Genomic DNA, 14,021 nt, shown 5'->3' with positions numbered 1-14,021 from the left:
TTACTATTGTAATTATCTTGGAGTGACATGAACATGCCCATATAAGATGGCAAACCTAATCGAAAAATGTGTGTGTTCTGACTGTTTCACCAACCTGCCATTCCCTGAGACACAACAATTTTGAAATTAGGCCAGTTAATAACCCTACAATAGCCTCTAACTGTTCAAGTGAAAGGAAGAGTTGTACATCGCTCACTTCAAATCGAAAGTTAGAAATGATTATCCTAAATAAGGAAGGCATGTTGACAGCCAAGACAAGCTGAAAGCTAAGCCTCTTTTACTAAATGGATAACCAAGTTGTGACTGCAAAGGAAAAGTTCTTGAAAGAAATTGAAAGTCTCTTATAGAGAACATACAGATGATAAGGAAGTGAAACATCTGTATTACTGCTCTGGAGGAAGTTTAATGGATCTGGATATAAGATCAAACCATCACCAGTATTTGCTTAAGCCAAAGCCTTATCCAGAGCAAGGTCCTAACTCTTTTCAATTCTATGAAGTACTGACAGAGGTAAGTAAGCTTCAGAAGAAAAGTATGAAGCTAACAGAGATTGGTTTATGAAATTTAAGGAAAGAAACCATCTCCATCAAATAAAAATACAAGGTGAAGCAGCAAGTGCTGATGTAGAAACTGTTGAAAGTTATTCAGTGGATCTAGGTAAGATAATTGATGAAGGTGGCTAAACTAAACAACAGATTTTCAATGTAGAGAAAACAACCTTCTATTGGAACTATATGCCATTAGGACTTACATAGCTAGAAAGAAGTCAATGCCTGGCTTCAAAATGTCAAGAATAGCCTGACTCTCTTGTTAGGGGCTAATGCAGCTTCAAGTTGAAGTCAATGGACATTTACCATTCTTAAAATCCTAGGACCCTTAGGAATGACGTTAAATCTACTCTGCTGTGTTCCATAAATGGAATTACAAAACCTGGATGGATGACAACACATCTGTTTACAACATGGTTTACTGAGTAATATTTTAAGCCGACTGTTGAGATCTACTGTTTAGGAAAAAAAACCTATCAAAATATTACTGCTTATTGACAATGCACTTGATCACCCAAGACTGTGATGGAGTTGTACAATGAGATTGATGTTTTCATGCCTCCTAACACAACATCCATTCTACAACTGATGGATCCCAAGGAATTATTTCAATTTTCAAGACTTATTACTTAAGAAATACTTAAGTAAGGGTATAATTGCCATAGATAGTGATTCCTTAAATGGATCTGGGCAAGGTAAATTGAACACCCTCTGGAAAGGAGTCACCATTCTAGAAGCCATTAAGAACAATTGTGGGCCTTGGGGCATGAATCTGGAAAGAGTGGACAAAGAGATAGATTGCTCAAGGTAAAACTCTCAGTTTCATGGCCCTAAGACTGGAAACTGTGGGACAGCTAAGCCCCACCCTCAAGGTAAAAAGCTGATGTGAGCCCCAACTCCCACTGGCCACCCAGCAGGAGGGAACATACTTTAAGAGTAGGAGGTTTTGGTAAAAGGTGGAAAGGAGTTTCCTTTCTGTGGGTTGGATCGCCTGGACCCCCTTTGAGCTTTGAGGAGCATACCAGCTGGCTCGAGGTGGCACCAGGAAGAGGGGAGAGGCGAATCTGCTGAGGCAGCCTGATTTACCTAACTGCCCTGGGATAGAGAAACTTGGTCTGGGAGAGGGCAGAGTCAGGCAATTGACTTCTCCTGTGCTGAAAACTATCAAAATTTCAACTCTCTTAAGGGCGGTAGGCAGTAGGAAGTCTTAATAGGCTTCCAAGAGCCAATTTAGGGTCCCCTGGGAGGAGGGGGTGGTCTGGAAGAGGGTTGAGAGTCATTTTTCTGTGGGTCACCAGGGTCCAATTTGAAGTTCAAAAGGGAATTCAACCTGATTAGGAGAGGTGAGGGGGGATCCCTCACACAGTCCATTGCATACTGCTGCCCTAGGAGAGAAAGCAATAAGAATAGAAAGGGGGTAGGGACAGGCACTTAATCAGCAGGAATCTATCCAACTGCAGAGTCAAACCTGCCTGAGGGAAAGTGACTGGATAGCTTTCTGAAGAGCTAGCTAAACCAATGAGAAAGTTTAGCTCAGTAGAGGAGTTTCCACCTTGAATATATGAGGTCCCTAGTTCAATTCCTGGCTCCTCTTAGAGTACTGATCCACTAGGATATCTAACGTCCAGCTGATACATTAGGACAGGGAAAATATAAACATTATTTTTGTATTAGCTTCTCTTGGGTCTCTTATTTGTCCTAAAAAAGGTTACTTTTTAAAAAACTTAACTTAGTTTACTTGCTAAAATCCAGTTCAAAACCTACAAAGGGCAGGCTGCAGGGTAATTGATGAACACCAGCAGCCTGAGAAGCTACACAGGGGCCTAAGATGGAAGACAGTTTTTCCTTAGTTTTTATTTGACTGCTTGCTTGTGGGCTTGTTTTTGTTTTCTTGTTTTTCTTTCCTCTTTCTCCTCCCCTCCCTTTTAAAATTAGGTGCTTCTGACTTTTTTTCTTGTTTGCTGTGTTTCCTCTTCCTTGACTTCCCCTTTTCTGCGTATACTGATTTGGCCTACCAATGCTGTCTCTTTTCCATCCTGCATCTTTCTGTGTTCCGCTTTCTGTTGTTCTTACATTCCACCTCACTTTGTTTAGTCCTCAGATTTTCTGGTTTTTATTTCTACCTCATCTATTCTGTTTTCTTCCTTTTGTGAACTTTTTTCTTTTTGTCCTTTATTTTCTCTTTCCTCATCATTCTGGCCTTTTAATTCACTCTATATATTTTTCTCTATTTGGTTTCCCTTTTCATTGTAAGTACTCCTCTTTTTTTATTCCTATAACTCTATACTGCTTAAATGAGTTAAATATTCATTTTCATAGGTCTTATAGAGTTCCTCTTCTTTTACTATTTATTACTATTACCCTTTTTCTTTTCTACTTCTTTTGCTTTCTCTGGCCATAATTTTTTTTCTTCAAGGGAACATAGACAACAGCAAGGAAATAGAATATTAAGAAGACAGTGTCAAAGAGAAAACTTAACACACACACACACACAAGCAGCAACTAAATAAAACCCTAAAGTAAAGAGATAAGCTAATTAACTGTATAAACCCATCAAGATAAAAAGATAACCAGTTAGCAACAAAAAATTACAAACTATACCAAGAAACAGGAAGACATGGCCCAGTTCGATGAACAAACTAAAAACCAGGAATAGATACAGAACATTGAACAATGAATCAAAGCTGTCCAAACAAATATGGACCAACTTAATGAAGTGAAGGAAGAGATTAAGGATATTAAGAAGACACTGGGTGAGCATACTGAAGAAATTGTGAACTACATGAAAAGATAATGAATATGATGGTAATGAATAGCACAATCTAAGCAATCGAAAATACACTGGAAGCACATAACAGCACATTTGAACAGAGAGAGGAAAGAATTAGTGATGTGCAAGACAGAGTATCTGAAATCAAACAGACAGTACAACAGATGGATAAAAAGTTAGAAAAAATCCAGCAGGGACTTAGGGATCTGAACAACAACACAAAATGCACAAACATACTTATTACAGGCATCTCAGATAGAGAAGAGAAGGAAAGGAGACAGAAGGAGTTTTGGAGGAAATAATAGCTGAAAACTTCCCCACCCTATTGAGGAAGATGGATGTACTTGTCCAGGAAGCAGAGTGCACTCCACACAGTATAAATCCCAACAGGTCTACTCCAAGACATATAACTATCAAACTGTTCAATGCTCAAGACAAAGAGAAAGTACTGAAGGTAGTAAGAGAAAAGAGAACCATCACATACAAGGAAAGCTCAATATGATCAAGAACTGATTTCTTATCTGAAACTGAGGAGGCAAGAAGGCAGTGGTATGACATAGTTAAGGTACTAAAGGAAAAAAAAAAACAAACTTCCAGGCAAGAATTCTCTATCCAGCAAAACTGGCATTCAAAAAGATGAACAGTTCAAAATATTCACACATAAACAGAAATTGAGAGTATGCTGAGGGAAACGGACTTTGGCCCAGTGGTTAGGGCGTCCGTCTACCACATGGGAGGGCCGCGGTTCAAGCCCCGGGCCTCCTTGACCCGTGTGGAGCTGGCCCATGTGCAGTGCTGATGCGTGCAAGGAGTGCCGTGCTACACAGGGGTGTCCCCCGCGTAGGGGAGCCCCACGCGCAAGGAGTGCACCCATAAGGAGAGCCGCCCAGCGCGAAGGAAGGAGCAGCCTGCCGAGGAATGGCACCGCCCACACTTCCCGTGCTGCTGACGACAACAGAAGCGGACAGAGAAACAAGATGCAGCAAAAAGACACAGAAAACAGACAACCGGGGGAGGGGAGGGGAATTAAAGAAATAAAAATAAATCTTTAAAAAAAAAAAAAGAGAGAGTATGCTAATAAGAAACCTGCCCTTCAAGAAATACTAAAGGGAGTTCTGCAGGTTCAAAGGAAAAAACAGCGGAGAGAGTTGGAGGAGAGTGTGAGAACAACTAAAAAGATGAAAACAACATATACCCAAAGAAAATGTGGCTAATTGTTCCTTGACAGTAATAACACTGAATGTTAATGAACTAAACACACCAGTCAAGAGACACAAATTGGCAGAATGGATAAGGAAATATGACCCATCTATATGCTGTCTAAAGTTAGGTTTTGCTGACAAAACCTTAGACCCAGAGATTCAAGGAGGCTGAAAGTAAATGGCTGGAAAACAATCTTACAAGCAAGCAATAGCCAAAAAAAAAGGGTGGGTGTAGCTATACTAATATCAGACAAAATAGACTTTAAATGCAAAACTACTGTAAAAGACAAAGACAGACACTATATATTAGTAAAAGGGGTAATCTTTCAAGAAGAAAGAACAAGCATAAGCATTGATGCACCTAACCAGGGTGCCTCAAAATACCTGAGGTGAACAAGGGAAAAACTAAGTGGAGAAATAGATGACTCTAAAATTACAGTGGGGGACTTTAATACATCATTATCACCATTAGACAGAACATTTCAACAGAGAATCAATAAAGAAAGAAAGACTTTGAATAATACATTAGAGGATCTGGTCCTGATAGACATATACAGAACTTTACATGCAAATATAGCAAATACACATTCTTCTCAAGAGCACATGAATCATCCTTCAAGAGAGACTACAAACTAGACCACAGAAAAATTCTCAATGAACTCAGAAAGACTGAAACTATACATCTCTGACCAGAAAGGAATGAAGTTGGAAATTAGTAAGAGCCAGAGAACCAGATTAGGCACAAGAAATGGAAGTTAAGCAACACAATCTTAGATAAACAGTGTGTCAAGGAGGAAATTTCAAAAGAAACCAATAACTACCTTCAAACAAATGAAAATGACAACACAACATATCAAAACCTATGGGATGCAGCAAAAGCTGTACTGAGAAGGAAATTCATAGCCATGAATGCATGTATCAAAAGAAAGAGCTAAAATTGAAGACCTAATTGCACACCTGGAGGAATTAGAAAAAGAACAACAATCTAACCCCAAAGCAAGCAGAAGGAAGGAAATAATGAAGATCAGAGCACAACTAAATTAAATAGAATATAAGAAAGCACTAGAAAAAATAAACAAAACCAAAAACTGGTTTTTTGAGATCAATAAAATTGACAAACCCTTAGCTAGACTAACAAAGAAAAAAGGAAAGAAGATGTAAATATACAAAATAAGAAATGAGGAAGGGGATACCACCACCGGCCCCACAGAAATAAAGAGTATTATAAGAGGATACTTTGAAAAATTATGTGCCACAAGAAAGATAACTTAGAGAACATGGACAAATTCCTAGAAACACAGCCTACATTGACAAAAGAAGAAATTAATGAACTCCATGGATCAATCAAAAGTAAAGAGATAGAATCAGTCATCAAAAAACCTTCCAACTATGAAGAGCCCAAAATCAGATGGCTTCACAGGTGAATTCTACCAAACATTCCAGAAAGAACTAACACCAAATCCTGCTTAAACTCCTCCAAAAAACAGAAGTAGAAATAACATTGCCTAACTCATTCTATGATGTGAACATTACCCTACTACTAAAGCCAAACAAAGACATAACAAGAAAGGAAAATTACAGACCAATCTCTCTAATGAACCCAGATACTAAAATCCTTAACAAAATACTTGCTAATCATATTCAACAACATGAATTATACACCATAACCAAGTGGGTTTCATCCTGGGTATGCAAGGATGATTCAACATAAGAAAACCAATCAATGTAATACACCACATAGATTGAAAGAAAATAATCACATGATCATCTCTATAGATGCAGAAAAGGCATTTGACAAAATACAGCACACTTTCTTGATAAAAACACTGCAAAAGATAGGAGTAGAAGGAAACTTTTTGAACATGTTGAAGGGTATACATGAAAAACCCACAGCTAACATTATATACAATGGTGAAATCCTAAAAGCTTTCCCTCTAAGACTGGGAGAAAGACAAGGATGCCCACTATCAATGCTCCTATTTAACATTGTATTAGAAGTACTTGCTTGAGCACTGAGGCAAGGAAAAGATATAAAAGGCATCCAAATTTGAAAGGAAGAAGTGAAAATTTCCCTATGTGCAGACGACATGATCTTATACATGGAAAACCCTAAGAAATCTACAATAAAGTGTCTAGAACTTATAAATGAGTTCAGTAAAGTTGAAGGTTATTAGATCAAGGCACAAAAGTCAGTAGCATTTCTGTACACCAATAATGAGCAATCTGAGGAGGAAAGCAAGAAAAAATACCATTTACAATAATAACTAAAAAAACTAAATACCTAGGAATAAATGTAACTAAACATGTGAGTGACTTATACACAAAAAACTACACAGCACTGTTAAAGGAAATCAAAGAAGACTTAAATAAATGGAAGAACATTTCCTGTTCATAGATAGGAAGACAAAATATCATTGAATTGTCTATCCTACACAAACTAATCACAGATTTAATGCAATCCCAACAAAAATCATCACAGCAGTTTTTACTGAACTGGAAAAACTACTATGAAACTTATTTGGAAGGACAAGAGGCCCCAAATAGCCAAAGACAGTGAAAAGGGAAAATGAAATTGGAGGAATCACACTATCTGACTTTAAAACATACTACAAAACTACAGTGATCAAAACTCCATGGCCAGCTAACAGGGAAGTGAAGAAGGTCAACAACCACACTAGGGAGCCAAGAGTGCCTACAACTGCAAGCAGGAGCATCACCCATGTGGAGTCAAAATCTCCTCTTGATATAAAGGGGGAGTGGACATAACCATCCAGGGTCCACAGGATGGAGGAATAGAGTATGGATTAGAGTAGACTTACTGATATTCTACTATGGAACTATAGTGATTAGTAATGGAAGAAATTGTAGCACTGACGTGGAGAAAGTGGCCATGGTAGCTGCTGAGGGTAGGGAGAGGGAAGAAGAGATATGATGTGGGGGCATTTTCAGGACTTGGAGTTGTCCTGGGTGGTACTGCAGGGACAGGTGCTGGACATGTGTGTCTGGCCATGGCCCACTGGGGGAACTGGGGGAGAGTGTAAACTACAATGTACACCACTATCCATGTGGTGCAGCAGTGCTACAAAATGTATTCACCAAATGCAATGAATGTCCCACGATGATGAAAGAGGTTGTTGATGTGGGAGGAGTGGGGTGAGGGAGGTGGGGGGTATATGGGGACCTCATATTTTTTGAATGTAACATTTAAAAAAATAAAGAAGGAAAAAAACTGCATGGCATTGGCACAAGGATAGATATACTATTAGAACTGAACTGAGAGTTCTGATATAGCTCTTCACATATACAGTCATCTGATATTTGACAAGGCCACAAACCTACTCAACTGGAAGAGAATGGCCTCTTCAACAAATGGTATTTGGAGAACTAGATATCCATATCCAAAAGAATGAGAAAGGAACACCATCTCACACTTTATACAAAAATCAAACTCAAGATGGATCAAATATCTAAATATAAGAGCCAGGACCATAAAGACCTTGGAAGATAATATAGGGAAGCATCTACAGGATCTTGTAATAAGAAATCACTCCATGAACTTCACACCCAAAACCAAGCAGTGAAAGAAAAAATTAGATAAATGGGACCTCCTCAAAATTAAAACCTTTTGCATCTCAAAGGAGTTTGTCAAGAAAGTGAAAAGACAACCCACCCAATGGAATAAAATATTTGATAGGAGCTTAAAATCCAGCACATATAAAGAAATTCTATATCCCAAAAATAAAAAGATGAACAACCCATTTAAAAAATGGGCAAGTATTTTGAAAAGACACTTCTCTGAAGAAGAAATCCAAATGGCTAAAAAGCACATGAAAGGAAGGTCAACATCAATAGCTTTTAGGGAAATGCAAATGAAAACTACAGTGAGATGCCATCTTACACCCATTACACTGGCGGCCATAAAACAACAGAGGACTACAAGTGTTGGAGATGATGTCAAGGAATGGGAACTGTCATCCACTGCTGGTGGAAAGTTAGAATGGTGCAGCCATTGTGGAGGACATTTTGGTGGTTCCTCAAAAAACTAGCTATAGATCTGCAATATGACCCAGCAATTCCACTGCTGGGTATATACCCAGAAGAATTGAAAGCAAGGACACAAACAGATATATGCACACCAATGTTCATAGCGGCATTATTCCCTATTGCCAAAAGCTGGAATCAACCCAAATGTCCATCAAGAGATAAATGGATAAGCAAAATGTGGTATATACATACAATGGAATATTACTCAGCTGTAAGAAGGAATACAGTACTAACACACAGGAGAGCAAGGATGAATCTTGAGGACCTGATGTTGAGTGAAGCAAGCCAGGCCCTGAAGGACAAATATTACATGACCTCTCTGATATGAATTAAGCAAATCGAGCCAACTCACAGAGATAGAGTCTGGAAGATATGTTTACAGGAAATAGAAAGGGAGAAGGTTGTGAGCCAATGCCCATATGGGTGAAATCTATGATCAAGTGAAGGTAAGTAGTTGTGCAGTGTATGGGTATGACTCGGGTATAGGAATACAAGTGCAAGCTTGACAGGGGGTAGGGTGGGGAAGATGAATTGGATGTTCCATGCAACTAGGGGTAGGGTTGGGGGAGGGAGCAGGTGAGGATTGGGAATTGGTGAGTAAGTGGTTGGAACTACAATGTTGAGAATGTTTTTTTGGCAATATGACAAGAAAGGGTTACTGGTTTAGGGTGTGGGATGGGAGGCATTTGGGACAGGGTGCACCATGGCAGTCCTCTAGAGAATGTGTGAATGATCATTTTGTCATCGTGTGTTGTATCATTAGGGTTGACCCACATAATGAGTGGGAAGGAATTAGGGGAGGACACACTAAGTGTGTGAAGCCCTCAGCATTGTGCAAGTGCAAGGACATGAATCTTGTCCTTCAAGGTGTGAAGCATGGTGGTTGCAGTGGGCCCTGAGGGAAGAGGGAGGGAGAAATAGAATATATGGAAGAGGGGGTATTTAGGGGGCAATGGAAGTGTTCTGCATGGACTCACAATGATGGATACAAGCCATGTTAAATTTCATCAAAAATTAATAAAAGTGTATGGTTTAAAATATAAACCAATGACCCTGGTTAGTAGCTATGTCTCAGTATTGGTACAACAGTTGTAACAAATGTACCATCCATATGTAAAAAAGTTATTAATAGGGAAGGGGGAAAAGGGGGAGGTTGTTATATATATAACAATATAAGGATATAAGGGATATAAGGGAGTCCCGAATATTCTGTATGTGACTTTACTGAGGCCTAAAACTTCTTTGAAGACAAAATGAAAAAAAGTAAGACACTAGAGAAGAAATGGAAGAAAATGCCACTATATATACAGGACAACAGATATTATAGTGATGAAAGGCAAAATGTTAAAAAAATTTTTAGAAATATTTTTCATTATCATAAAATCCCATTTTTACTTTATTTTAGTTTGGTTTTTCTAAATTATTATGTATTTTATTTCTTACATTTAAACATACATTATTTCATTTACCTATTACTTGAATTTGGCAATATTCTTGGAAGACAGCTATGCTCACCACTATACCACCAATGCTATACAGCTGGCAATACTCTTGTCTTCATTTTTGAAGAAGTTTTGAAATACAGAAGGTTTACAACTATGGCAAGGGAGGATCATTGGTGTGGGGTTTCAGTGATGGGGGATTGATGGGAGGTAGTTCATCTGGGCATACATATAAGGAATATAAATATGTTGAAATGTTCGTGGGTCATTGCCACAGTGGGTAGAAATTCACACAACTGAAAGAATATTGAATTCCATTCCTAGAGAGCCCTGCCACATTCTCTAATGGAACAGCAACAATCCCCCAAGTACACTGGCAAAGACTAGTGAGGGGCCCTTGATGGGCCCTTGAGATTGATGGGCCCTTGAGATTGATGACTGTTTATGAATCTTTGCTCTTGAAATTGCAACTTAGGCTAGTGTTGTAGGGTGCCTAAGAGTCACCTCCTGAGAGCCTCCATATTCTCAAATGTTGCCTCTCTCTAAGCCAAACTCATCATATAAATGCATTACCTTCCCCTCAGTTTGGGACATGACTCCCCGGGATGAGCCTCCCTGGTACCAAAGGATTTCTGCCAAGCATCAGCTGGTGATGTAATTGGGAAAAAAACCTTGAATAAAAGGGGGAAAAGGAAGGACAAATGAGTTTATATGGCTAAGAGACTTCAAAGTGAGTCAGGAGGTCACCAGAAAGGTAACACTTATGGACATCTCAGCAGGATCTCATAGACAGCCAAAGTAGCTACTGCCCCAAATAGTGGGGCTCCCTAAGGGCTCTGGAGACACCCAGGTCCTATGGTCATGGCAGGTAGCTCTGGAGTTTGGTGCCTTGCCAGTGGGCCCTACTTTGGAGTTTGTGCTTCTGAGTGTGATGGAGTTGGACTCAGATGTGACTTCTCAACACATGCCTCTTCTGTCCCTTTTATTTGAACCTATAGTTGGTGCTGGAGTTGGTGGGTGCATGTTCAAGAGACTTGAATCTCTGGGCTGTCCATGTTCCAGGTGGGTCCTGAGCCTCAGTAGAGTTGCAAAACCTACTCTCCAGTTCTTTGGACTCACCCAGGACTACTAACAAGGAGGTGAGGATGGACAACCACCACATCAAGAAACCAAGAGAATCTAGAACTACAAGCAAGAAAGTCCCATCCATCAGCCATATGAGATTGAAGCCCCCTCTCAATTAGAGGTGGAGTAGGCATCACCATCCCAGAATCCTCAGGACTGGGGAATAAAATATGGACTAGAATGGACTTACTGATATTCTACTATAGACTTATTGTGATTCTAGCAATGGAGGAAATTATATTATTGATGGGGAGACCATGGCCACTGGAGGTGCTAAAGTCAGAGAGGGGGAGAAAGAGGTGTAATATGGGGGCATTTTCAGGACTTGGAATTGTCCTGAATGACATTGCACTGATACATACAGGCCATTATATATCCTGCCATAACCTACAGAATTGAGTGGGAGAGTGTAAGCTATGGTATCACCTATAAGCCATGCTGTGTGGCAATGTTCCAAAATGTTCTTTCATTAATTGCAATGAATATACCACACTAATGAAAGAAGTTGTTAATGTAATTGGGAAAAGTGGGAAATGAGAGGAGTGGGGTATATGGGAATCCCTTATATTTTTTATGTAACATTTTATGTAATCTAAGTATCTTTTAAAAATAAATAAAAACATTTTTAGAAAAGAACATTTGTGATTCATAGGATAAGGAAAAAAATATTAACATTAACAGTAGTTTGGAAGAAATTAGTTCTAACACTCAAGGGTGACTTCGAAGGGTTCAAGACTTCAGTGGAGGAAGTGACTGCAGATGTAGTAGAAATAGTAGAAAACTAGAATTAGAAGTGGAGCATGAAGATGTGACTGAATTGCTGCAACCTCATGATAAAATTTTAACAGATGAGGATTTACTTCTTATGGATGAGCAAAGCAAGTAGTTTCATGAGATAGAATCTATTCATGGTGAAAATGCCATGAACATTGTTGAAGTGAAAATAAAGTGTTTACATTATATTACATAAACTTAGTTGATAAAGTAGGTTTGGGAGGATTGACTCCAACTTTGAAAGTACTGCTGTGAGTAAAATGCTATTAACAGCATCACATGCTATCAAGAAATCTTTCATGAAAAGAAGAGTCAATCGATGCAGCAAACTTCATGTTTGCTTATTGTAAGAAATTGCCAAAGTCAACCCAATCTTCAGCAACCATCACCCTGATCAATGAGCAGGCATCAACGCTGAGGCAAGACCCTCCACCAGCCAGAAGATTACAACTTGCTGTAGGCTCACATGTTGGTTAGCACTTTTAATCAATAAAGTGTTTTTAAATTAAGGTATGGTCATTATTTGTTAGATATAATACTATTGCACACTTAAATAGACTATAGTATAGTGTAAACATAACTTTTATATGCACTGGGGCCAAAAAATCAGGGTGACTTGTTTTTTATGATATTTGCTTTATTGTGGTGGTCTGGCATGGAACCCACAATATCTTCTATGTATGCATATATAGGAATATTGAGAGAAGGCGAATGGATAAATGTATCTACTCTAAAATGGAGTCTTCTTTCATTATTTTAAATTAGAAAGTTATATATAGAGAATTCTTGATGTTTATACTATTTTATAATATACCATTAGATAGAGGGTAGTTACTTTTAAAGTTGGTTTATCAGAAAGAAAAAGGATTGTATATATCCCTCTGCAAAAAAGAAGAAAAGGTAAGGAAAGGTAAGGAGAGGAGAAGAAGGGAAGGCAGGGGAGGAGTTAGGAGGGGAGGGAAGAGACAGACAAAGGAAAGGAAAAAGGGAAGGAAGAGGAATTTTTTTCAACCAAACAAATTCCTAAAACAATGCCAGGTTTCTCTTTCCCTTGTAAACAATCTATTAAATTACGCAGGTGAGCATTATTGAGATGTCTTCAAGAAAGGAGTAAGTTTTCAGTATAATTTTAGATAAAGAATAATTTAATAGAACATAATAAAATACTAACTATTTGTGCTGACAAGAGACGCTGGTTAGCCAGCTCCATTGCTTCAATGTTAAGGGTTTCATCTATTTCCTTGTTACAGTCTGGGCATTTCACCTTTTGATGTTCCGTTGTTTCTTCATGACTCAACTAAGTTAAACACAAATCAAAGATAAAAGGAATACATGTTTATTATATTATTAGCATAAACCTTCAACAATTGACATGCCATTGTGGTTTGAAAAATGATAGAAAATCTGGTAAATACATATGAATGTTTACATGTCTTGCCACATCTTTGTTTAGTTATCCTAAGTTGCCACTTTTGGGGGGAAGAGATTGTATCATATCTATACATTTATAACATTTTATAAAAGTTACTGCATATATGACCATACATATACCCAGCAGCTATTAAAGCATGATCCACCAGAAGCATCAGCATCATCTACAAATTATTAGAAATGCATATTCTCAGATCCCACCAGAGACCTACTGAATCAGAAACTCTGTGGTATGGGTCCCAGCAATCTGCATTTTACCATACCCTTTAAATGATTATGATGCAGCTCAAGTTTGAGAAACATTGCTTTAAACTAATCACTTAAGGTAGAGAAAGTGAACATGGCATTAATGAGATGAGAATATGGATGAGAAAAACTGAAGGTTAGAGAAAACAAATGATTTGCTCAAGATCACAAAGCTACCTATTAAATGGGAAAGCTGGGATACAAACCTAGGTTTTCTGAGTACAAGACCAATGCTCTTTGTATAAATCTTTAATTTTCCTCATGCTGCTTTTTGATCATTCTGCTTTCTGAAACTGAGCAAGTACTAAAGTGGTCATCTCCAACCCTGACTCTGCCTTAAACCTACTGGGTAGTGAGTTACAATACACATTCCTGAAACCCTCCCTAGATCACCTGCATCAAGAATCTCCTGGGTAAGGGCTGGGAAATTAATATTTTT

At 38.5% G+C, this 14,021-nt stretch overlaps 1 protein-coding gene across 2 annotated transcripts in view; it reads right to left on the bottom strand.

Moving 5' to 3' along the window:
* The window catches only part of SLC9C1 (solute carrier family 9 member C1), a 129,581-nt gene that overhangs the window by 52,162 nt on the left and 63,398 nt on the right, over nucleotides 1–14,021 (bottom strand). For both annotated transcript variants that reach the window (XM_058296421.1, XM_058296422.1), the window contains exon 13: nucleotides 13,077–13,202. In XM_058296421.1, coding sequence (XP_058152404.1) covers nucleotides 13,077–13,202 — 126 coding nt within the window. The remainder of the gene's footprint in view (nucleotides 1–13,076; nucleotides 13,203–14,021) is intronic.

Source organism: Dasypus novemcinctus, chromosome 4, assembly GCF_030445035.2.
Source record: "Dasypus novemcinctus isolate mDasNov1 chromosome 4, mDasNov1.1.hap2, whole genome shotgun sequence".
In the NCBI taxonomy this organism is placed as follows: Eukaryota; Metazoa; Chordata; class Mammalia; order Cingulata; family Dasypodidae; genus Dasypus; species Dasypus novemcinctus.
This window is presented reverse-complemented; position numbering and strand designations above follow the sequence as displayed.